The 22,220-nt window shown below is 42.8% G+C and overlaps 1 protein-coding gene across 4 annotated transcripts in view; it reads right to left on the bottom strand.

Moving 5' to 3' along the window:
- utrn (utrophin) overlaps positions 1 to 22,220 on the bottom strand; it is a 164,863-nt gene that overhangs the window by 141,038 nt on the left and 1,605 nt on the right. For 2 of the 4 annotated variants that reach the window (XM_063901510.1, XM_063901507.1), the window contains exons 1-8: positions 14,422 to 14,592; positions 6,972 to 7,033; positions 6,375 to 6,467; positions 5,336 to 5,413; positions 3,843 to 3,935; positions 3,261 to 3,433; positions 2,015 to 2,130; positions 1,245 to 1,411 (exon numbers count right to left, since the gene is read on the bottom strand). In XM_063901510.1, coding sequence (XP_063757580.1) covers positions 1,245 to 1,411; positions 2,015 to 2,130; positions 3,261 to 3,433; positions 3,843 to 3,935; positions 5,336 to 5,413; positions 6,375 to 6,467; positions 6,972 to 7,033; positions 14,422 to 14,503 — 864 coding nt within the window. In that variant the 5' untranslated portion in view covers positions 14,504 to 14,592. Of the gene's footprint in view, positions 1 to 1,244; positions 1,412 to 2,014; positions 2,131 to 3,260; positions 3,434 to 3,842; positions 3,936 to 5,335; positions 5,414 to 6,374; positions 6,468 to 6,971; positions 7,034 to 13,258; positions 13,412 to 14,421; positions 14,593 to 21,495; positions 21,619 to 22,220 lie in introns of those variants that run through there. The other 2 variants (XM_063901509.1, XM_063901511.1) reach the window with 2 other exon arrangements.

The raw sequence follows: 22,220 nt of genomic DNA, 5'->3' as shown, positions 1-22,220 counted from the left end.
ATGTTAACAATATGGTTCATAACCACACGTCAGTGAAGCAGCAGGGAAGTCCAATTGAGTCAAGGTGTAGGAATAAGACACTGAAGTGCTCACAGATGTTGTATCAGCATGTCAGCAACACACTAAAGCCACCCGCCCACCAGCACACAGACATCTGTAATGCTCAAATAACCTTCCCTGTCAAATTTCTATTCCTCTCATTTCCTTCCACCCCTCTACTGCTCTGTGTTTCCAGCAGCATGCCGTTTGGTCTGTTGGCTAATGTCAGCAGGGTGAGTCAGGGCTCTGCTCCCTGTTTGCCTCCTATGCTGTTCATGAGCAGTGCTGGAGAGAATGAAGGAGAAGGCTTTTTCAGGGTGGGAGTGACTCATTCGATCTGCCAACAAACAATGAGGCACTTTACAATATTCCTTATGTTTGCACATGACAGCGTCTGTGGCCTTCAAACTGAATGTTATCAGAAACACAGCACGGCCGCTAAAGGTTGAGGCATGTTATGGGTCCAGATCTTTTACGACTCGAGGTTTAAGTTGTTGAGGCTGCCTCTCATCCCTCCATTCACAGAAGGTGATAACCGTTTGTTTATGCCAGCACAGGCAGTGAAGTTCAGAGAGGCAGCAACTGGAGGGGATAGTGTATAGCTGGTCTCAAGCACTGTTTCACTACTGAAATAACTGAAGCACAGGGATTGAGGAATGTGTTTTGTTTTGTGCATCGAAACAAATGCATTGGGAACAGTTATGCAAGTTCTATAGCACAAAAAGTTCATGCTAGTACAGAACAATGTGCTTGCAGTACATATAAAATCTTCATCTTACCAAATTATCAAGTTTTTCCAAATGAATGGAATGCTATGCTGTGTTTTTGTCAGTGGCAACAAAAATCCTGAAGCAAGACCAAGGGCTGAGAACCAGTTCAGAACTGATTCTGTATCTAAAATCTAAAGAACAATCTAACTGGTAAGAATTGTTTGGATTCCAGGTATAAATTCCTGAGGTTTGGACCGCTGGTTACCAGCTGTGGATTTTTGGACGTAAAGAAGCACTTTGAACTCCTTGGGAAACAGATGTATGCATGGACTCCAGTGAGTTCGAAAGGTTGTGAGGATAGTGCAGAGACCAGATCTATGTGGCTTTCCCACTTTGATCAATAATTCAAAATAGCCTAAGCTGTTGCTGTCTTTCAAGCTTGTCCTGGACCCTCCTGTATCATATCACATGTACATAACCTGTGTGGCGCTTTACCTGAGCACTGAGGCCTCGACCTGAGCCCTCAGACTCCACTTTGTATTTGCGTGGGAGAGTCTCCACTTCTCTGATGGCCTCCATGGTAACGTCTTTGGGCAGCACGGCGAACAGCGATGTTATGTACATGATGATGGACTTCTTATCTGGTAACTGCACCGCCACGTCTGAGAGAGGGGCGGGGATAGTGGGAGTGAGGTAGAGATAGAAATCAAGCATGAGCGGCAGCATGGTAGATGGAGTGAGAGGAGGTGATTAGATGGGGAGGAAGGGGAAGGGGAGAGGGGAGAGAAAAAGGCAGGTTGAGACAAGCTGTACAAATTCAAGTGTTTTGACAGAGGTCAGATGTGACTACCTCTGGGTCATGACATAACAAGAAGTGTATGAACATAAACAGCTCGCGTACACGCATACTGAGGATCTACAGGTGCTCCATCAAGCAGGGAAACATTCTGAGCAAACACAGCTTCTTACAAATCTTCAGCCAAAGATAACACCCAGTATTTGCTCCACCGTGAGTGTATCCAACTGCTGGCAGGACATGAAGGCTTCATGAACGCAGGCCATGTTTGAATATGTGGGAATGTTTGATAGTAAAACGAAGGCATTCCATATCCAGCTTTTTGTTCCGCTTTAAAAGGGTAATTTATGGGTGACTCTGAAATAGAATTGTTTGTATAAAAAACTCTCTATAGTCATCCTTGCCAAAATAAATAAAGTTAGTGAACAACATGGGAAATGTGTTTTTAAACAGCTCCTAATGGCCGTACCTTCTGCATCCAGTAGCCTCTCAATAGCCAGCTGGTCTTTGGCTACAGTAAAGGCATGGTCCAGTCTCTCCACAGCGCTCAGTCGGACCACCTGATCCCAGCTGAAAGCATTTGGCCTGAAGACACAAAGAACAGGGGCAACTTTAACATTCAGGATATCCAGAATAGAGTTTCCAGTCACAGTTGATTCATGAAGCACGTTACCTGCATAAATATGCGCATTTCTCAAAGACCTGGAGTGAAGGTGAATAGTTGATTTTCTAAGATCATAGCTGCTGTGTTTTATACTAACCATGTGATAACACAGGGGGTGGAGGTTTGTAGATGTATCTTTTCTGAGCATTACTGTTGTGCAGAAAAAGAGTAACAAATATTTGAAGCATGTGTCCTCTGCACAGAAAGAGAGTCTTCCCTTAGGGGTTCAGGGGGACTTGCGTTGAGGCCAGTTGGGTGTGGAATGTGTGTGTTCAGTGATCCACCTAAACCCCGGCCCAGGTCTAAACCAACACTGGCCTTTCTCACAGCTCACAGGCCTGTGTGCGAGTGTGTGGCACCAGTAAGAACAAGGGGTTACAGAGAGCGGGGAAAACACCCCATGACGCTTCACTCACTCTTTCTTTCACACACAACGGCGTACACACACACACTCCGAGCGTGTGCAAACAGTGTATGGCAGGCGTAAACAGAGCAAGTCAAGCAGTGTACACACACCCGGCAGGCGCTGACCTGTCAACCTGACCCCCCCCACCACTTACACAGAGAGGGTACCCTCACAATCTCTCCTTTTCACACACACACACACACACACACACACACACACACACACACACACACACACACACACACACACACACACACACACACACACACACACACACACACACACACACACACACACACACACACACACACACACACACACACACACACACACACACACACACACACACACACACACACACACACACACACACACACACACACACACACACACACCTCCTAAATTCCGGGCTTTGGTTTTTTGACATTCTCCAAAGTCAAAGGGCATATGTCAAATATTCAATGTCACCATAGGAACAAAAACAACAACATGAGAGGATGGGAAATGTAGTCTCACAAAAATGGGAAAGAATCAAGTCATACAACTCAGACTAAATGTACCGTTGCATGGCTGTAAAGAGATAATCTTCTATCTGGTTTCTTGAGATCACAGTGTGTGTTACCATGGCTTTGTATCGCTCCTCACCTGAAGTGGTGCAGGATGCCGTTGAGAGCCAGGCCATCGGCCCAGCTGGTGGTGAAGTTCAGCACATTGACTTCTGGGTAAGAGCGTGTGCACTGGCGAACCCAGCTCAGTAAGATCTTCTCACTGTTGGTCTGCTGCAGGTTGGACATGATATCCTTCATGATGTCTTTCACCTGCAAGAACATGGAAAAATATGGGTGATAAACCTGAGTAAAAACTTGTTATTCTGCACTTGATTCTAATGATCAGCTTATGTAACAGGGGACCATGGCAGATTAAAGCATCCTGCCCATCGCAATTGGCACAGCTTTTGATCATGAGTAGGAAATTAAAGAGAAGATCCCGATTAAACTCCAACATGTCACATGGTAATAGGAAGTGATGGCAGGTTTGTATCTAACACCATACAATTCATAGTGTATACAATGACAGGTGACATAAATGTAAACTCAACATTATAACACAACTCGTATTGAAAGAACGGGCAGTGATAAACCTGTTAGTTTAAAAGCAGTTGATGACACGCACGTTAACATGCATGTGCACATCACTACTGATCTGTATTTTTATGTGTTTGCTCACCTGCCAGTGGAGGATAATACTCCAGATGAGGCCCAGTGTCAGCTTGTGGTTTCCATCCACAATATCTGTCCCTCCTATGTTTACCAGATCAACCTGAAAGTGACAGCGGATGAGAATATGAATAATACAAATATTGTTAAAGCTGTGTATTAGTTAAAAAGTTGAAGTAATTCCTACTGCTAATGTTAACCAGTGTCCACATTGTAACAGCAGGAAGATTCTGAACCTTGCATTTTCCCCCACAGTGGATTAAGCCGCCCTAATTACACCCTTCCATAGCTGCTAGTAAAGCGTGTGTGCAGCCGTGTCCGACATTAGTCATATGAGGTGAGGCTGAGTGCGAACTGATTACATATAAATATTTTGGAGAGGATCAAGGCACTGAGTGGAACATGAGGTCAAGTGTCTGGTGAGACTAAAAAGTGACCTCTCTGTGCACGACAGAGCCGACCCCTGAACTGTTCTATTCCCAATTAGCCTCATCACGCCACACTATGCCCTTTTTGTCTCTCTTTCTATCCTTCTTTCTTTCTGTAGCTCTGTCTCTCACACAGAAGTTCAAAGAGTTCCTCAGTCCTCTGCATCTGTGTGCATGTTTCCATCCCCACCTTCTAAACTGGGATATTTTTCCAGTTGTTGAAGCAAGAAGGATAATTCAGGACCGGTCCATCACACACCACGGGCCATTAGAGGCGAGAGGAAATAAATACTGCAATATCACTCTTCGTCTAGTAGCTCTACAGATACAGCTGAACACTCATATCACCGTATATGTGCGTAGCAAAGTCATGTTTTCCAAAGCTAGAACATCAACAAGAAGCCAATTTCATTTATACATGTGGTTTCTATACTCTTAACATCAAGTTTTTTTGTTATTTCTACTTGTTTCCAAACACTATTTGCTCCAGGCAGCAGACTTTAAAAGGCTTGTGGGAACTCTGGCCTTCCCTGCCAGCTGGGGTTGAGAGAAACCAGCAGGGGTTGCATACAAACTCCAGCTTTGCCAACTTCCCATGAGCATGCCCTTCAATTTATCTCACACTGCTTGGGTCACAGCATTAAGCAACCGACCATTGTACACATGAGGAGGGCTGAGGGAGCGATGGAGGCAGACGGACAAAGAAATATACTGAACTCAATGTCAGAGAAAAAGGCCACAGGACAACATGCAGTGTTGTGAAGTTGCAGAGAGTGATACTGGTTTGAATTTGAAGCCTTGGCTAGAAAAGGACAAACTTCAGGTAGTGTCAGACAATGTCAAAAGTACCATAGCCAACATGTGTGGGTTTTACTTCAACATAACACAACAGCTGGGCATCATGGTTCCCTGTTTCTGACTGTGCTGTGCTGTAAAACGCTGCTAAAATGAAACCCCGCAATCGTTTCCACCTTAATGAAACACTGATGTGCATGATTAGGCTAAAAGCATATGCAAAACAACAGCTGGTGTGACAAAAACCCACAAAAAACAGCAGGAAGCCAGGGATACTCACATTATTTTGGTGCAGGACTTGAAGTACTTTGTTGACGTTGTTGAGAGCATGCACTCTGGTGGAGCCTCTCTCTTTGGTCTGAGGAACAGGAAACACAAGTCAGGTGACGACAGTGTTTATTACGCAATCGTTATGCTGCAGGAAACTTTAAAAAATAATTACAGATACATGGGAGTAGTTTTAGTGAATCTATGAAAGATGTATTCACAATCATTCAGACTGATGCAGTAAATATAGTGTGAGCATTGCAGCACAGAGAGAAGGAATGCCATCACTCAGCAGAGAGTTGCTCTCCATACATTCATCACACTCATCAGCCTATCAGCAGTGTCCACAGGCCAACTTATGGAAAGAATGGCAGGATGGATAGCTGCCATCTGCGAATCCTTTTTAAGTCTTCACATACCTCAACCATCCATTAGCACCCCATTATAGAATTAGTATTCGGGTATCAGTGTGTGCGTATGTACTGTATGTGTGTGTGCTGTGTGTATGGATGCAAGTGCTAGAAAGCTGATGTGCTGTTGAAGGGCTGACAGCGAGGTGAACACCGAGAAAATAAAAGTGTGTGCTTATAAGATCACGGTAGTACATTGAAGACATTGGGATGTTTTTCTCCTTTTCTTTACAAGTGTTTTATTATTCATGTAAATCCTCCTTCTTATCTGTGAGTCTTAATGCTAATAACTCAAATTAATCTTTTTTGAGCAAAATCTTTTGGGATAAAATCTTGAAATGTCTTGATAAGATCAAGTCCAGCAAAGACACGTCTATAATTGATGAAGCGGGAGATGTAATGTGTTTGGGGAAACATCTGTTCCTAATTTAGCCGTTTCTATTCAAGCATCAAGCTTAGTACATTTACAGTTTGTGTTTTTGTTTTATTCAACAGATTTTAAATCAGACATTGGTAAGATTGTAGTGATAAAGACAAAGGTATTGATGAGATGATCCAGCAGTGAAGCTGAAATGATATGTGTTAAATTCTCATTCTCTCTTCTTGATACACACACATGCACACACTCACACACAAACTCACTAGAACAGATTCAGTGAGACCCTCCAGCAGGTCCAGCAGCTTCCTCCCATCCCTCAGGTCAGAGAACATGTCTTTGATGGGCGTCTTCCCCGCCTGATCAGTAGAAATAATAGCAATAATCAGAATACAGCAAAGAGACAACGAACTCGAGCTCAGAAATATGAATCAAGATAGCGTTACATTCAACAATTCATAAACAATCCAAACAAACAAGAAACCTATAATTGTAGTTCAGGGTTAGAATGTTATTTAATAAGTAAACAACTCAGGAAATGTGGACATGAATTGCTTGATCGCTTGAATAACATTAACTAGGTTTAAATAAAAGAAGACTAACCTGTGGCGTTCAACAACCCAATGCAAATCATAAACATGCTGCTGTGAGGGCCATAAACATTCAGCACTTTGAAACCATCATGAGCACAAAAAAGAAGACGGAGTGAAGCTAAGAGCACATTAGAGGTCCAAAGATTATGTTGGCGGGACTGATGAGTGCAAATATTTAAACAAGACCAGTTTGCTGAATCAACCTAGAATATTAGACACAGAAAACAGGACCACACATGCAACGCCATCTGCACTCTGAAGGAACGTTACCTTTGACAACTGTGCATTGATCCATTTGGTGAAGGTTTTCTTCTGTACTGCGTCATGCTCGTCTGCCAAACACAAAGAACACAGGTTGTGACGAAGGTGAACAGCTGTTCCAAAAACTGAACATTATCCGTACGGTCAGCCTTGTGATCACGGTAGAGAACATTGCGATCAGTCCATTTCCACTTGTTTATTTCAGGAAACCACTTGCCTCAATTTATTCTCAAATAAGCAAGCTGGTAAATGTAGCAGGAGGCCTTGAGGATTAGAAGCATCATGATGGATGTGGATGGAACATTGCAGAATTACAGCAAGACGATGCAGGCAGGAGGGGCATTAGGATAATGTGTACAAAATGTCAAAGGTGTGCTGCGTCAGTACATTTAATGTTATCTATAAAACAGCCCATTGTGCACCTGTGCACACGCCTATGCCCATTTATAATGTTCCTCTGGTCTCTGAATCCAATTGAACAAATATTTCACATTCTCTTCCCGCTCCACTCCCTCCCTGCTCCTTCTCTATTCTCTCAGCGTGGCTCTCTTATAAAGCTTCATTGTGTTTCAGGCAGAGGGTCAGCAGCTTTGATGTGCCTGGGCGACGGCTGGCTCCTGTAACGGATCAGAGTAGTTCGCACAAAGCCTTCAACTTGACTTGGGAAATGATGTTTCTACTTTATCCCACATGTGAAAGACTATGGAGAAAACATGTTCTCAATTATAAAGTTATATCGTTCCAATGTATTTATTCGTGTGACGCAACAGAGAAAACGTGACATATCTTGAATCATAATTAAGATTACATTTGATGGCACAAACTGAAAGTAGAAATAATTGTAAAAGAAGCCTCTGCAGACAGACAGTGGGAAAAAAAGTGGAAAATCTGTTTCTATGTAGTAAGGTTATTAAAATGAATCTTTGAATAGCAGCATTTTAGGGAACTTGTACGGCAGGTAACAGCTTCTAAGGGTTGTTGATTTAATTATTTTGAAGATCCCATAATTCAGTAAAGTTCTCCCTTTGTTTCTTTTTACTCTACAGACAAAAAAGCTGAAATCAGGTTGAAAGCACTCATCACCATGCCGTACTCATCTTATTGAGCTGACTGGTAAGCGATACACATTTAAAACGTTAACTTTTTCTGTTGAGCTCCATTCATTGAACCGCTGACCGCTTGGTGCAGGTGCTTCACAAGAGATGCTATTTAATGTGGAGATGGTGGTAGTTTTAGTCTACAAGTAGAGTTGCAGCCTTATGTTACATAGAAGAGTGATCCCAGTGAGTTTCTTGCAGCAAGAAATATTTAAAGAGATTTAGAATTTGGAAAAAGGGACACTTGAAACCGATATGTGCTTCCACTTCCCTGAGTTAAGGTATTAAAATACGTACTGGAATAGAAGAAAAAAAAACATTTGATATTTGTGAGTACGTTATGTTAGACAATTAATTGACAATATCGTAGTATTCATTCTGGAAATAAGCACTAAAAATAAAGGACATGTTTAGAGTCCATCAAAGACTGAATCTTCATGGAATCAACAAACAAAATCCTGCTGGATCATCAAACCAAACGTATACAGATCTAAAGGACCTTCCTTAACAAAGTTCAGCAGCATTATGAAGTCTAGCAGCCAAATACAAAACAACAGCATCTTCAATAGAGTGTCACAGAAATGTACGCGTGAGGGAACATAGTTATCCGTCAAAAAAGCCCTGCACCTCACATACAAATCAGCACTTTAACCTGCCGCATTCTGCAGCTTTAGGTTGTGTTTACATTCTCATGAGCCCTTTCTGAACTTTAACCTCCTAAATAACCAGTTCCTTAAGTTGTCAGTCTTTTTCTCAAAACTGTACACCCGAGGGAGTGGGTCAACAAATGAATTAAATTCACATCTGCTTCCAGCACCGTGACAGAGGACCAAGACCATAATAAAGGGGTAGAGAAGTGGTGAAAATGGAGGTGTGTATGAACGTTAAACTGCCACTGTCATTCAACTAACCTCTGTGTAAAGCAGCATGAACTGAACAAAAGGTCAAAGGTTATGTTCACCAGCCCCAGCAGTCGTCTGCTTTTTTGTTTGGGGTGTGTGGAGTGTGTGTTGTGTGTGTGCACAGCCTCTGGCTAGGTGAGAAGGGGCATAAAAACAAAAATGTTCAGCGAAGAGGCCAGAGGTGGGGGTGAGAGAGGTGAAGAGGTGAGAGGGTGAGATAAAACCTGCTGGAAGAGAGGATACCTTTTAGAACTATGAAGGGTCTATGTACAGATATTAGGGCTGCAATTAAGGATTATTTTTTCATTATCCGTTAATAGTAATCAATTAGGGAACTAATACATTTGTCAGCTCTTATAGAGAGTGGTGTGTGCTATAAAGATTGTAAAGCCCTTTAGGATATCCATCAATATGTATAAATGTAGAACAATGTGTTTGAGGCAGAAAGTAAATCTTTTTTTGTGCCATTCACAGTAGGAGTTAAAAACACATCATTTTATGTCATCTTAATGCTCCAGAAATGCCGTCAAGAGGTTGATTAGGAGTAGAGGGTTATATATCTGTGGAACGAGACTAGTGGCAGGGAGAGATTTTTAGTTGGGTATAAAGGCAGGGGATGCTTCCTCAACTGGTCTTGCACTGTGTCCTCTTCCCTGTGCTATTGCCTTTAAAGTGCTTTGAACCTAGCACAGTAAAAAGCCCTCCTGAGAGTACGTTGACCTATTTTTCCACATAAATCTCAAGCAGCAACAATAAAACCTGAAGGTTTCTTTCTCGAGAGGCGAGGAAGACAAAAAGGTGGCAGCCTAAAGAAGGTGTTGACTGAAGAAGATGATGGAGAAAAGGATACAGGGGACAAAGAAGGAGTCTTTGGAGAAATAAAAGGACAGCACGATTGACAGAGGGAAGGTGACATAACAGGAGGCTGAGTAACTGATGGAGATCAATCACAGAGAAACGTACAGGTGGAATGGTTCAACATGTCCTGACAGACAGAAAGGGAGACCACAAGACAAAACAACAAAAACAAGGAGAGGAGGCCAAAAACATAAGGAGAGGCAGCCGGAGCGAGAAAATAAAGAACATTTAGAAAGCATCTCGGGAGGAGCAGGACAGGTACAGTACAGGCTTTCAACACTATATCAATTTTCCTTTCATAACAAGCTCCATGTGGAGGCCTCCTGTCTTTACATCATTATCAGCACCCTGCAGAGGGCCTCTGAGGCCCCTGAGGAGGAGAGGGTCCCTCTGGTCTCAGGTCTCCTGGGCTCTCCACCTTACCACCTTGGCAGGACAATACACCCGATTCATAAACTGCTCCTCCTCAATCTGTCTGCTGCTCCTACTCACCGCAGCACAGGAATGTCTTACTGCAGGAGAGATCAAAGCAGCGACAGATGTGTGTGTGTGTGTGTGTGTGTGTGTGTGTGTGTGTGTGTGTGTGTGTGTGTGTGTGTGTGTGTGTGTGTGTGTGTGTGTGTGTGTGTGTGTGTGTGTGTGTGAGCTGAAGAGACACAACATACCCTTACCAAGAGGAGTCTGTATACACCATTAATACAAGATAACATACGACCAATCATGTCTCTAAGTTTACAAGTATTTACATCTACAGACACAAGTGCTCCAGACAGGGCTGTTAGACATGCCACTAACATGGTGACATTTATATGATAGGGGGACTAACAAACGCACCTAGAGTGGGCAAACTGTCAAATCAGCTGCGGTCCTGAATTGATGTCTGACGGACTGGCAAGTAGGTGTTACTCACTGACCTAAAGCTCTTTAATCTTCAAGACGATGGGGTAACAGGGTCGCACTTTACTGAAACAAATGTATTTAGACCATGTGATAAGGTCACAAGACGTGCAGGGATCAAGTAATACCCACTACTAGAGTCATTCTGAATCTTAAATCTACATTAAATGAGTTTTGATGCAAAAACACGACCCTTCTGATGAGCCAACATGTCAAAGAGAGGCTGACCATTTAGGTATGCAAAAACAAGATATACACACAAATGGTTTCCAGTAAATCTTAATCTAGTAGGATCCTTTGTTATGTCTCCTGTGTGCAGCTCGAAAATGACACCGTATAAAATGTCCTGGCTGTTTCATTTATCATTTATTCCACTACTGCTGCTTAGTGAAGCCTGTCACTATGGTGTATATAAAAACCCAAAAGACTTAAGACTAGAGGCACTGAACACAGCAAATGGTTAAGATGAATAATCTCCTTTCTGGTAATGTTAATTATTACTGAGGAAATAATATTGAAAGGTTATCAGGACTTGTAAAGCTTTGACTGTAAACCAGTCTTTATGAGTCCCTTTGTCATAGTGTAAAGATAAACTATCCACACAGTGAAAGTGAACAAACTGCCTACAGTTAAACTAAAAGTTACAGGATCATCTGTTTGCAGAGCACATGGTCTACCCCTGTCAAATAATCCTTTACAGTCAATCATTCACCCATAACTGAACCGAACACACTCACATGAATTGTGTGAGCACTGATTTAGATTAAATGTGCTGAGAAACACATGTTTCTCTTCCTCAACAGCCAAACAGGAAGTAGTGCTTGCATCAGTAATAGTAATCCCAATGGTGTCATCGAAGGCACACACATGCACACACTCACCACCAGTATTTGCAGGTTTCCCTTCATAACAAAAATATGAGTGCTGCACTTTCTGTCAACACTTAAGATTTTGTTAAAAAAGATGAATGGATGAGTAAAAGCATTCTTCAAAACCATAATAAAAGCATTCTGATACACGTTTATTCCTCAATAATGTGACAATGATCTATCACATTTCCTGGCTGCACTTAAACCCTTGACCTAGTGTTGACCAACATTAAATAAGACTGAAAGGTTTGAGAAAGATGAGCTGCAAGCAAACCTCTGAACATGATGTAACATGGCAAGATAAAAGTCAGAGACACACATGTTCCTCTAGCAGCCAGCTGGGAACACACAGCAGATGCATAACGTACACACACTCCAGTCTATTAGTGTAGCCCTCTCTCTCACAGGTGGAGAGCCTGTGACCACACAGCAGGGCGAAAGGGGAGAAACGGTGGGAGGCACTGAGGTGAAAATCAAACAAACCATCAGGGTTTCCACGGCAGCATCACACAGTAAACATGCAGGCTCAGAGCTTAGACAAATAGGGATATTTACAAAGTTAAGCCGCACAACTGAGCAGCAATTACCTTTAGCCAAGTTAAACTTCACAGCTAAATCTTCCAGATTTTCCCAATCATTGTTTCGCTGAAGCTTTTAAACACCGTGCTTGGCCAGTGAATGGATCACCAAATAGCCTTATATTTAACCTGGGCATGACTTAGTAAGTGAAAGTTTAAGTGCCAGAAAAACCTCTATGGTGTGTGATCAAAAGTAGTCACGGTACTCAAAGTCACGGCACCAAAAACAAAGACCATTGGGATTGACAAATGAAGGAAGTCGTATTATTTCTTGGCTATGAAACGACTTTTATGCAGGGATTGCACTTGTAAAAAAGTTTCCCAGGGTGAACTTCACCTTGATGGGAGTTTGGAAGGAAGATCAGCTGTTGGCTGTCTTGTCTTTCTGTACAGCACCCCCCACAGCCTATTGGAGGACACTCATTCACACACACTGTACAACAATCACACTGTTTGGCCTTCAAGCCAACCAACCAGTGTTCATCCGTCAGACTGTGAAGGTTGACAGGAATGCATAGTATTCCTATAATTTCCCCAAGCATTCCTCCCCCCCTCCCTCCAGTGGTCACTTGTCTAAGCTTGTCCCAGCCAGCACCGCGTTGTTGACACTCTTCCCTCGCTAAGATCTGGGAATTTGTAATGAAAACACTTTGAACGTCCAGAAAGAGTAGCTCATATTCCCATTTAGCAGCCTGAAAAACACCTCTGTGGAGAATGCATTGGTGTAATTACTGGTTAAACTGGATTGGGGAGGAAGTGAGGTGAGGGATAATGGTATTAATTGAAGTTAGAGCCAGCTGAGGAGCAGTAAGCTAACCACAGATATAACAATCTTGTAATCTGAATAATGGATGCACCAATGGGAAGATTCAACTGTAGAGTTTCAAGAAGCATGTTCACCATTAGGTCAGCATATTCAAAAACTTCTGAAGTCAAATTGGTTCGGAGCTTGCACCATTTTTCATCAGATTGCAGAAAAACCCATTGAATCTATATATGATTTGTCCCCATGTCTGCAGACTGAGTCTATACCCCTTAACTGCCCCACCTGTAGCCACCAAAGCCATGTGTCATACACCTGTCAAAAGTTCCTACCTCTGAGTTGTAGCCCATACGCTGCCATGTTTTAACATAAGCTGCAACAATCCAGAACCAGGAAGCAGCAAAAGCAAAGAAAAAGAAAAAGGTAGATAGTCCAAAAATATCAGCACAAAACAGAGTTTGACATTCCTGCCTTCCTCTCCTCCTCTGCCTCTGCTGCTCCTTGACCAGCGAGGGAGGAATAGATCAGAGGAATGCTGCAGCAAAGAGAGAGGGGAGGGAAAGAGGGACACTGCCAATGAACAGGACAGGGCAGGCCTAGTGTGGGGAGCCCTAATGCATGGTGGGATAGGGTGATGATGAACACAGGTAAACACACTGTTCGTGCATGTGCCGTGACAAGATGGGAAAAAGAGACAAAGAAGATTCCGCCCAGAGATCACGCACAAACACAGACACAACACAGGGTTGTTGTGAAAGCGATGTGGGGGGGGCAGAGGATTTAACTTTCTGATCTGCATTTACTGGAATTCCACCAAACTCCAAGTTAGGGAAACAACGGCCGCCAGCCAACATCAGATTCAATCCCACATGGATCAGGATTATCCTTACATGGAGATGTTTCACCTTGTGCGCTGTTGCAGCAACACAAAACACAGAGTGTGAGCACAGACATGGGGTCATAAAACACTGCAGGGGTTTTAAAAGCTGTCACAGGAGGAGAAACAAACCCAACAATGGAGAGGGATTCACCGATAAAATATATATATAGAAAGGGATGCAAACAGTGTCAATTTGTACTATGCAGTGTGAGAAAAATGGGCCCATAGTCTTATGATTAAAACAATAACCTGTACTTAACTGTTTGCATCCTAAGAGAAACTTATTTCTAGAAGTGAGAAATGAGTCTGTAAACATTTCAAAAACATAACCCAATAGCTGTGGTTGCAGCAAAGTTTGTTACACACAATATCATTATTTTTTGGATAGCAACAAGAAGAATACAAATCAAAAACTGTCACTAAAGTCACTAAAGAAAAGTGACAATGGTCTGCTGATATGTTTGGATTATTTTTGAGCTACCGTAGTCAACCAGAACCATATTGGAAATTGGCTTATCCCTTTGTAAGAGTAATGAAAAATAGCCTAGCTTCCTGTAGTGAACTCATGTTCCACTCCTCCACAGAATCACTACAGATGTGCTCTCATGCACTCACCTAGGTCAAGACTTCTTTCAGGCTTCCCTCTCCTCCTGAAAAAGTTACGCTTCCTCCACGACATCCACTTACTCAAATTCATTATGGAAAGCTGGTCTTTTAACAACAAAAACAAGAAGGGAGAAAAAGAGCGAGAAAGAAAGACAAACAAATCCGGAACAGGAAGACAAGAAGGTGGTGGGTGGGTGAGAAAAGAGAAAAGAGAAAGAGGAAGCAGAGGTGCGAGAGCATTTACTGAGTACCCTGGGTTTGTTTATCTGGGGTGCTGCCCGCACATGCTCACACACTCGACAGGAGGGTGAGACAAGTGAGTGACAGGAGCAGGGACTTCTTCAGGGTGTCATTTAAAAAGGTGAGTGACAGTTGACATAGAGGTGAGTATTGCTGCTAGTGACAGCTGAATCTCCCCTGGAAACACAAAGAACTGACAGGAACAAATGTCTCATTGTCCTAACTCGCAGGCAGGGACAGCAGATAAACATGACCTAAGGTGAGCTAAACCCTTAAACCAACCCTAGGCCACAGCAGCATCTTCCTTTGCGACTGTTCACATGAAAGTGAAACCTTTGAAAATGCATGCCACGGGGTCAGAGCTGAGGCTGTGCGGCTGACATTTAAAGCAAATCTATGAGCCAGCGTAGTGGAACAGGGCCTGAGTCCATTTGCTCATTGACATATTTAGTCCATGAGGGGCAACTGAACAAACAACTGTATTCCCACAGAGAGGGTATTTGGAGAGAAAAGAGAGTGAGAGTGGAGGGGAAAGGGGGAGGGAAACAGTTAGAGAAAGTTTTCTGTGGTTTTGTTTTTCCTTTCCTTGACTGAGAGGAAGTAAACAAGGAATACCAACCCGGTCCATTCAGGACCAACTTCCAGAGTCTGATTAAATCTACTTCCTTCCCTGGGGACTTGCAGCAGCAGCTGGTGTGGTGGTCACAACTCAGAGGAATGACTTTGGTGGGCTGAGGCTGAACTTGGCAGTGAGAGCAGCCGGGACTTTCCACTGAGCTGCATCAGTCATGAAGCCAGAGACAGGCGTCCTCTTCTGTCCTCCCATCCTCACACAACACCCCGAGAGCATCCGTCAGCAAGCTGCTGGAATGGAGCCGTGCGAGGGTGCCTATGCACTGGCATTAACATCTCTGTGTCTGATACACACAACATTTGATAATGGAATTATGTCAAATTAAAATCCTTGGTGCAACCACCGCTTAAAAAAAAAACAACTATGAAGCCATAGATTTTCATTTTGGCCCCAGCTGTGCAGCCCTACTTTAATGATACATGTCCTTTTGAGTATTACCTGCAAACACAGCAGTTTACAGGACCACAAAATGCAGGATATTCTGCAGACGGCTGCCTTCATGTGTTTTAGGATGAATTAAAAGATCTTTCCAGAAGTGGTTCCCACACACAAGAGTATACTGTATGCACTCAGAGCGGATGAGTCAGTGGTCCTACCAACACTGACGAGAAAGAAATGGAAAATGCGAATCTCCCTCATTTCCACAGGCCTCCACCCTTGGAAAAAGTAGATTCCCATGTCTGAATGAAAAAAGGACATTTCCCTATAGAAGTGCATTACACGGGCATACACACTCGCCAGAACGTCTTTGATGTCTCTCCCAGCCACTCAAAAATAACAGGTTTTTGAAGATCAGAATTCTTCTAAACTCCCTCTGGGCTAGAAAGAGTAAAACAAACAACTGAACTGTTTTAGTATCAGCACAATTTTAACACAACAAAAAAAAAGCTTGAAAATATTTGCACTAGGCTGTTATAGCCCCATACGTACTAAAAGAAACTTGTTATCAGCCAACAGGGAAAAAAATAACTTCAGCAATATTAGAAAAAAAGGCATTTAGAAGAGAAATACCGCTGTAGCTTTATAGGGTTAATTTAAACTCTCTCTGGGCCTCAGCCTGTTTTTTTGTTTTAGTAAATCCTGTCATGCGAGGGGTCAGAAGGTAGATTGGGCAACGTGTCTTTGTAGCCCTAATGAGCTCGGAGGAAGGGGGCAGAGTTGGGGATTTAAACTGGAAGGGCTTGCTTTGGAAAAGGGAGATTCACAGCAAGAGGTTCATATGTGTTTAACCACCACAAGAACATCCAACACTGATCATTTTCTTGCCATTTTCAGCCTTCTGTAGAAGAGTTTTAAATGTCATCTGGCCTGGGTGGGGTGTCTAAATGCTGCTGCGCACACACACATTCACAAGGACCAGAGAGGCAGCGTCCCACAGACAGCCACACCCAGGGGAGATGTTTTGGCCAGTGCTCCTATTCCCAAATTTCCACCCAGGATTTTGCCGAGATTGTTTCCTCCCACTTCCCATGCAGCTATAAAGCTAACAGCAAAGAGACAAACACACTTCCGTCTATATATATTCCCTGTGGACAGTTTGCATCCTCAAAGTACAAAAAAGCTCATGAGAACCCTCGCTGACCGTAGCCCCATACAGGAAAGTGAAGGTCAGAAACCCAGAGGCAATGAAGAAATCTCATTCAGGTCGTGACATATCAGAACGAAGGGGCGGCCATAGTGAAAGCTCCTTTGTTTTGATTTGTGTTCAATGCTACCCACACATGCAGATGCACACCCATCATTATAAATTTGCATAACACTGCATACCATTGCAACGACTGACAGCTACAGTCATGGCTACATGGTAACTATCACTTCAGATACCTTTAATGTTTTATTTATTCTTTCTGAGCATGCAATCTGTTTCCAAACATGCACTCACACACCAGCTGAAACTTCTCAAAGTGGTCGGTCCACCCTGCTTGGAGGGATTCATGACGTGTATCTGAGCTAGTTCAGTGACAAATCTTCAGAGAATTGTCACCACACCCTCCACACCCTCTGAATGGTGACAACCCCATTCTTGTTCTCTTGTAAGATACAACAATATGACATTTAATAGTACGGCATGTCACACCCAGGTAAATGGCCCTCCATATAAGCCTGACGTGCCATAAGGTCACACAGGAAGCTTTCATTGCAAAATGCTTGGAAGAAAGAAATACTTGGCAGGTGTCAAATATTGGCCAATCAATCTGCCAGTTGGGAAAAGCCTTCAGGGCCATACTTTGACCTTCTTGCATTGAGAAATTCTCTTCAGTTGGGATGAAACTGATGCTACTGGATGCTACCCATTGTGGCGTACCACTTACACAAAGACGTCCATAGCTAGTAGAAGCTCCTCACGCACCATCTTGTGTTCATAATACTCGTTATTTGCAAGAATCCAGCTGCTAATCTCAGTTTAGCTAAACAGGTCAAATCTAGAAGGTCAAAAGTTACAATTGAACAAAGAAAACCCAAGTTCAGAGCTGTATACTCATGCCACTAAATCTATAGTATGTGTTTGGGGACTGATGCTGTTTTTTTATTATACTAACAAACGCACAGATCAGTGAATACCAGGAAGAGGAAAAAAGAGAAGAGAAGAAAAACAGCAGGTCAGGTAATCAGAGCTGCGAGTTGTAGAAGGCTCTTCCACGGCAGAGCTCTCAGGTGACAAACAAACCGAGAGGAAATGAGGTCAGGTCAGTGTCCATTACTGTTTAATGGTTGTTAAACAACAACCGCTGTGGATGATATTTGACCTTTCACATTTGTTTGCACTCTGGATTGGGTAAGGGGGAGGGGGAAGGGCTAGCAGGATAGGTAGATAAGACTTCAGGGTGTTAAAAGGTAAGCCAACCAGCACTTCTTAAAATAAAAGTAACTACTTAAACATGTTCCAGCGCTTTAAGGACTGTTGTGCCATGAGGCGGACAACACACATCTGGTTCTCAGCAGAGTTCGGCACTGTAGGTCAGTTTCAGAGCAGCAGGTAAGGATATGTTTCATCACAGGTTGTCTACCCATCAGTCCCAAAACACTCAAGGTGATAACTTCTAATAGCTTGTTTAAAGATGAACTGAAACTGAAAAAGAAAGTTATTTTATTTGATAATTGTCTCAAAGTGGTATAATTAAATCTGTTGTAGAATACTTTTCTGTCTATCGACTAATTTCTTCAACGCTGGAAAATCTTTCAAAGTGACTTTTAGTAGTTTTCTGTGGCACATAACATACTGAATGCAACACTAACCTAGTAATGAAGCAAGGAAAAGCTGTACTCAACACATTTGACCAGGAGAATAATCTTACATGACAGGAACATTCTGGTTGTATGTCTCAATGCTTAAACCCGTCAATCACACAATAAATTTCCCAACAAAGGAGACTCATTTTGTCCAGCGTCACACGGTTCTACCCTGCACATTTTTCTGTCTGTCCCCACTTCATTGCAGCTTGCGGAAAAACCTGATGCGCTGGAAACAACAGCCGCCCCCCAAGAGGCATGAGTGTGCATTCGTGTGTAAACGGGATGGACTGTCTGACCTCCATCACAGTAGGCAGAGCGACAACACACACCCCTGTCGTCTCAGCACTCACTGGAGCGGTGATCTCACTGTAGTTTACATATGGGCCAAAAAGCAGCTGAGATAACTAAAACAAACCTTCAAGTGTGTTAACTCTTTCTGGAAGATGATGACGACCAGTGTTTACAATCAGTAATGATGACAAAAAACAGACTGTCAATTCTTCAACCATTCAAGCATGGCGGCCGGTGGGGTTTAGAGTGCGCTAATGCTTTCCTCACAAGGCTCGTCGCAGCTGTGAAAACATCCTTCCACCTGCCCACCACACACACACACACACACACACACACACACACCTGCCTGTCAGTCACCTCAAAGCCCGTGTTAAAGCCCCAGAGCTCTCTCTTTCTCACTCTCTATCTTCCTGACACAACAGCAGACAGACCCGTGTTTGTGAGGCTGTCACAGGATCAATTTGAACAAGCATCCTCTATAGTCAGGGTGGAGCAATGCATACTCTACATGTGCTGGGAAAAATAAAATGCTCTGAATTGTGTTGTTGTAGAGTGTGCAGTCCTGGTTTGACCTGGTTTTGTTCACATACTCTTCCAATTATAAAGTAGAACACCTCATTTCAGACATATTTCTGTCGGCTGCACACACGCCACAAAAGCCGTTTCTTAAGTGAGGGTGAGAAACAGTGTATAGGCTTACACACGAGCGTGCACATTTGGTGTACAGCTAAGGTACGTGCTTAGATTCCCCCCTCTTTGCCATAAGAGAAAACATTTATTTTGGGGTTACTAGGGAAACCTGGATCTTTGTAATAAAAGGATTGTGGTCTGGACATGAGCGTTGTAAATTACAAACTGCATCGGCACGGAGGAATTCCTGGCCCAGAATCTGCCAGCTTCAGAGGCTGGACAGGTGTGGAAAGCTGGCAAATGGATTGGACTGAAAACATTTACCCACTTTTCTTATTATTACTGATTTGCAGTTACAGTAGAGAGAGTGAAACAGTAAGGACAGAGAGTTGGCAGGGGGATTATGAAGGGATGTCCTACAGATCTCAACTGAAGCACATGCCACCGCTCTATGATGCCAAGGTAATATGATGAATTCAGGGTGCAACAGTTAACTGTATGAAAAAAAGCCAAATCAATAACATACTCATGACCTTCTGCCTTAAGATGATAGCAAAGAGCATTCAGTTCACATAATTTGTCCATTTGGCTCAAATACTATTATTGACTATGATGAGAAAGGTGGAATGATAAGTAAAACTACCTGAAATCAGAGTCAGATTGACAAGACAACAACCAGACCCACTAACACCTACGACCTACGCTGTATCGGATTAAGGGAGAACAACGCCATCGTGCTACATAACATAATACATGTTTTATTATCATATGGCGTCATTCTTGGATGAATTTAAATAAATAGCTTTTTTAGAAGCTTTGCTAAAAATGAATATTTCCCATTTCCATCAAGTCATTATATCTTTAAAATCCTCCATAAGATTCTTAAATGGTCACTTTAATGTTTATCGTCAGCCTAATGAACAATTACTTATATCTGTGCAGCAGTGGCTCAGTAAGTAGGGGCTTGGACTGGGAATCGTAGGGTCGCCGGTTCAAGTCCCCGAACAGACTTGAAATATGGAAAGTGGACTGCTACTTAGAGGTCCCAGGTCACCTCCTAGGCCCTGCTGTGCAAGGCACCAGACACCTCCAATCCCCCCTCCCCATTGCTCCCCGGGCGCTGCACAATAGCTGCCCACTGCTCCTAGTACTAGGATGGGTTAAATGCAGAGGACACATTTCACTGTGTGTGCTCTGCTGTGTGCATGTATGTGACTAATAAAGATTCTTCTTCATATATTAATTTGATGAATAAATAGAAATAAAGCTTTGTGAGGATCAGATTTAAGTCCTTTATGATACAGAGATGCGAAATGAGGACAAGCTGTCTTTTTATGAATCCCTAAGTCACTGATCATCACACCAACCCCACTATATGCAGAATTATAAAACGCAATTATAACACAAGAACAAAGTCCCTTTCTCCTCCATAGACAACAAGAAATTCCATCTTTCATCAGAGATGGTGTTGCAACATCAGGTACAATTATGATCTAGATATTTTGCTGATGTTTACAGTTTCCTCAACCAGAGCCCTCCTCCTGCCAGAGCAACAAGTTGTTAGTGAGTCTGTTTCTCTCTCGGAGGGTGGCGTCTACAAAAGATTAACCTATGGAATGAACCACAGAGAAAGGGATCACAGGGTGCGGCTCTTTAAACCCATCCCTGCATTCTTGTCTTCCCTTCTCTCCGCTGCCATTGGTCACCCTGCCTGTTACTTTCTCTTTTTTCATTGCAAACGTGTTACAATCAACCATCTCCTCTTCTCTTGGTGCCTTTGTTGCTTTAATTTGCCTCTCCGTCCCTATTCCTTTGCCTCCATGGGAACAGAGGTTAACCATGCACAACAGGATTTCTGGCTCTGTCAGTGTTTCCTTTCAGTGGCTGCTCTTATGCACGTACAACTAAATGATTTTCAATATGAGACAACCAGTTCATCTGCTGAATAATCAGACATCATTTGGTTCATGCTAGCACACTGTAGAAGCAGTGTGTCCTGTATACCGCATCAAACATAAAACATAGCCTGGAGGTAATAAATCTCTAAAACATACCAGATCTCCACTTGATGATGTCGTTGAACTCTTCGTTGGCTCCGCCCTCTGCAGTGTCCCCTTGTGATGCCATGTCAGACAATAAATTCAACACTTGATATAATTACAGCCCTTGTTCTGCACCTGTAAGAAACAATAAAACGTAAGCTCCTTTCTGCTTTAATGGGACTTCAAGCAGTGGTAATACTCAAAAAAGTAGCTCTAGAGACTGGAAGTGTCACATGCATTGTAGCAAAACAGTCAAACGTGGTCACATAGCACGCAGGAATGGTCTGGCACTTCATAAGGAACACCGTAGGTCATTAAAACACTAACAGCTGCTTGAGACTTCACCTCCATGTCCGCTGAACAATGCTGGGGAGGAAACAAGCTCTTAAGGCTTTAGGCTGACAATCTGGTGCATGATTTATGTCTCTAATAACTCCTAGTGGTGTAACTGATGCTGTAATAATGCAAAATCATAGTGTAGACTTTTTAAAGACTCAGGAACTGACTAACCAATAAACTTAGAGAGGTGAAAAGTCTTTGGTCAGCCACCATTTGTTTTACTTTGCTTATATTGACTATGGTTGGTCGCAACAAACCATCAAACACAGCTAACACTTGTCAAATCTAAAGCTTTCTTGCTGAATAATTGGATGTTTTTTCCATTAAATATGTCTTAAGATTTCATTTAAAAAATATAGTCCAACTATACTGTAATGATTTGCACTTAGTCATTATCT

The sequence above is a fragment of the Eleginops maclovinus genome, chromosome 15, assembly GCF_036324505.1.
Source record: "Eleginops maclovinus isolate JMC-PN-2008 ecotype Puerto Natales chromosome 15, JC_Emac_rtc_rv5, whole genome shotgun sequence".
NCBI classification, from domain to species: domain Eukaryota; kingdom Metazoa; phylum Chordata; class Actinopteri; order Perciformes; family Eleginopidae; genus Eleginops; species Eleginops maclovinus.
This window is presented reverse-complemented; position numbering and strand designations above follow the sequence as displayed.